General features: G+C 36.4%; 1 protein-coding gene across 1 annotated transcript; it reads right to left on the bottom strand.

Moving 5' to 3' along the window:
- Positions 1 to 715: 715 nt before the first annotated feature.
- On the bottom strand, positions 716 to 1,534 carry LOC122019446 (mannose-specific lectin-like). The gene has a single exon (XM_042576909.1). It carries the CDS (start codon positions 1,532 to 1,534, stop codon positions 716 to 718), a length of 819 nt encoding a protein of 272 aa, XP_042432843.1.
- Between the last annotated feature and the right edge of the window lie 2,309 nt (positions 1,535 to 3,843).

The following is a 3,843-nucleotide window of genomic DNA, read 5'->3' as shown; positions in this document are numbered from 1 at the left end:
ATTAGACCTTCCACGTATTTTAGATCATGATCTCTCATGTTAGAGTTAAATTAAAATTGATTTATATAAAATAATTTATAATATAGACAAAATATATATTTATATTAAAGCTATGTGAGAGACAATAAATATTAAAAGAAAATAAAATAAAAAAATAAATTCACTACCTTAGCGATCCTCTAGTACCGACCCTATAAATATAAAACGAGGTATATACAGATACACAGATAGAAGTCGAGAGAGACTGACACACTACATATATATATATATATATATATATATATATACCTTTAGGATGATAGTATCCACTATTTTTAACTTATTCTCTAGATGATCTCTAAAATTTAAAATAAAAAAACCTTCTCCTCCAAAATTTCAAACATTAGCCAATAATATTGTTTCATATTATCAAAGCTGGAATTGGTTAATTAGATTCTACCTTTTAATTTTATTTTTTCAATTTATATATGTGTGCTATTAGATTTCTTTAATTAATTATTTTTTTTCTTTTTTCAATGCAATTCAACTAAAAAAGGCAGAGCAGATAGATAATTTAGGTGATCGACTCACACCAACTTAACAGTAGGTACGTACACCAGAACAACGAGGCTACGTGCTATGTCACCATGTAGCTAGCAAATTATTATTTATGCCTCGCTTCAATTTATTCGCTTTTATTTAATAGCTACCCATGCATCGTTCGTGGTGAAGGCAACTATTTTTTAGTCATGGCGATCTTCCTGTTCGTGGGTTCATCGTTGGGGATCGTAAATATAGGGCTGCCGTAGATGACGACGTGGCCGTCGCGCTGCAGGACGAGGATGTACTTGCCCTCCGGGCCGCGGGTTTTGCTATCCCAAATTTGGTTGAAGTTAATACCCTCGAAGATGACTAAGTTGCCGTCGGTCTGCATGCGGGCGAAGCACCTGCTACCTAGGTTGTTGGTTTCGGAGGACCACATGACCTGGTTGTTGTTGTCGTCGTACAGCACCAGGTTGCAGTCGGACTGCATGACGAAGGTATAGTCCCCTTCTTTGAGGGATTCGTCGGTGCGCAGCTTGTGACCTCCATAGAGAATGTTCGTGGATTCATCGCTGCGGCCCCTTTTGACGATCACGGCGCCTTTGGAAGTGGCGGTGTTGGAACCGGGGGGGATGGACCATATAGAGCGGCCGAAGATGACGACGCTGCCGTCTTTCTGCAGGACGAGGATGTAGTTGTCCTCCTCGCCGGCGGTGTTGCTCGACCAAACAACCTGGTCATTGTCGTTGCGGATGACGAGGTTGCCGTTGGTCTGCAAGTGGGCGAAGCAGTTGTTGCCTAGGCCGTTGGTGGGGGAGGACCACACGGTCTGGTCGTTGTCGTTCAGCACCAGGGTGCAGTCGTCGGACATCATGGTGAATTTAAAGTTCCTTTCTCTGAGGGATTCGCCGGTGTTCAGCCTGTCACCACCAAAGAGAACGTTGTTGGCCATGGAGGAAGGCAGGAAGAGGCCGAGGAGGAGAGCAGCAGAGAGCATGACAAGGGAAGCCATGGTTAAGCTACGGATATCACTCACTTCAGTCAAGTGATTGCTTGTTTAGAGTATCATGCAATTCCCATCTATTTATAGAAGAGATGGTGGTAATTTTATTTATTAAAATTAAAGCATTCGAAATTATACCAAGTGGTTGTGCGGTCGATAATCCAGGTAAATAATTTATCATTTATTTGTAGAGTAGGACAAAACTAGCCAATAAATATATGCCACTTCACTTTAAGTTCTCTACCATTAATCGGCAAATATTAAAAAAATATATATAATATTGACCTAATTTTTACGGAACGTTATTCTGCCAACTCATCCACATTATTTGGTTGACAGTAAGTCATAATCATGGTGAATTTATAGTCCCCTTCTCTAAATATTTTATCCAATATTTTTACGACAAAAGTTGTGTAATCTAGAAGATATTTTTTGATCGATCCAAATATTCAAAGATGGGCACGCCATTGGAAATGGGACTCGTATATTTCTATCCGTTCATATCAATAAAGTATACATAAACAGTTATTAACCAACGATAAAATAAAAATTATTGAAAATTGATGATTGTGATTTAAGTAGTAGTGAATTTTAGACAAGCTGAAGTGCGTGTTTTTTTAAACGCCAGTATAGTAAATACATATGAGAGCATATATATCGAACATTGGATGAAAATCAATCGTCCTATATTAACACTAAAGAATATCAACAAATGGATGCATAAAAAACACAAGAGGATCCTTGGCAACATTGAAAGTTCTGATAGGTCATGAAAGACCTGATTTTATGGGTAAGAAAAGAAGTTTAAATAGATTAAGAGCGAGATCGGATGTTAGATAAATATAAAATTCTGACAAATTAAGATTAATCAGATATTAAACATGGGATGGAAAGTCTAAACAGGTCAAATAAGACCATATATTTGGCAATCACAAAGATCTTGTAGATCAAAGTTGATCGCATGTTAAACATAAGATACAAAGTTTTAATAGATCAAGGTTAATCAGATGATAGGCAAGTAAAGTCCTATACTACAAGAAAATTGATATTTGGTTTGTCGCTAACATATTAATGTTCGTCGCTAACAAATATTTGTGATGATAACTTTTCATCGCTAGAATCGTCGTTATAAACTTGTCATAAATAATTATTAGCAACGATTTTTATGTTTCATCGCTAATAAATTAACGACGTGATTAACTCGTCGCTAAATAATTTTAATCAACGCTAAATTTTTAGCGACGAATTAAAATCGTTCGTCGCTAAGAAATTTGTTTGCAACGAATCTAAATTTTTCATCGCAAACAAGTTAACTACGATTTTCCTAATGTCGTCACTAACGTCATCTTAATTCGTCGCTAACCCATTCCATTTCGCCGCAAACGCCTGCGATAAGTATTGATATGTTTAAGTTATTAACGATGAATTTGAACTGTTTCGTCGCTAAGTTTTTGTCGCTAACATTATGATTCGTCGCTAACCCCATTTCATTTCACCGCAAACGCCTACTATGAGGCTCGATATGTTTGAGTTGTTAGCGACGAATTTGAACAACATTTCGTCGCTAATAATGTTAGTGACAAATTTCGAGGATTTCATCGCTAACCTTTGTTTTTTTAAAAAAAAAAAATATTTTCAACATACTCTGTATACACATTTTCAAACCCACACAATCATCACAACTCTAACAACAATATTCACAATAATCACAACACTAACACCAATATTCACAAACTTATGCAATATTAACTCTAACAACAAATTCACAAATAAACTCACAAACAACTCATAGTTCATCAAGTATAAGTTCACACCTGTAGCAACATTCACAAACAGATGCAAGTACTCAACATCAATGTCTAACATCAAGTAACACAACAAATAAAGTACACAAGTAACGCAACAAATAAAGTACAAACAAGTAACAAGTTTAAAACATGAAGTTCACATCTAGAAATCCACAACATCAAAGTCTACAAGCAATAAACTTCGCAACATCATGTTCATATCCAAAAATCCACAATATCAAAGTCTAAGAACAAGGAGGAGGAGATGGAACCGAAGATGAATCATGGATCAAGGAATCTAATGCTCCAGGTGTCAATCGGTTAAGAATTTGTTCAAACATATCTTGTCTTGATTTCATTGATGCTAACTCATCTTGAGTGCTTGCTAATTGAACTTTGGTGTTACTAACTCTTCTTAGGTGGATTCAAGTTTTTCACGTAATGCGGTATTAGTTGATCTGGTTAAGGAGATGGCATCTAAAGAAGTGGACCTAACTGGCTTTGGCTCACTTCCAAGTCCTCTAATGTATC

This window comes from Zingiber officinale, chromosome 9A (genome assembly GCF_018446385.1).
Source record: "Zingiber officinale cultivar Zhangliang chromosome 9A, Zo_v1.1, whole genome shotgun sequence".
In the NCBI taxonomy this organism is placed as follows: Eukaryota; Viridiplantae; Streptophyta; class Magnoliopsida; order Zingiberales; family Zingiberaceae; genus Zingiber; species Zingiber officinale.
The sequence above is the reverse complement of the archived record's forward strand: the minus strand, read 5'-3'. Positions and strand labels throughout refer to the sequence as shown.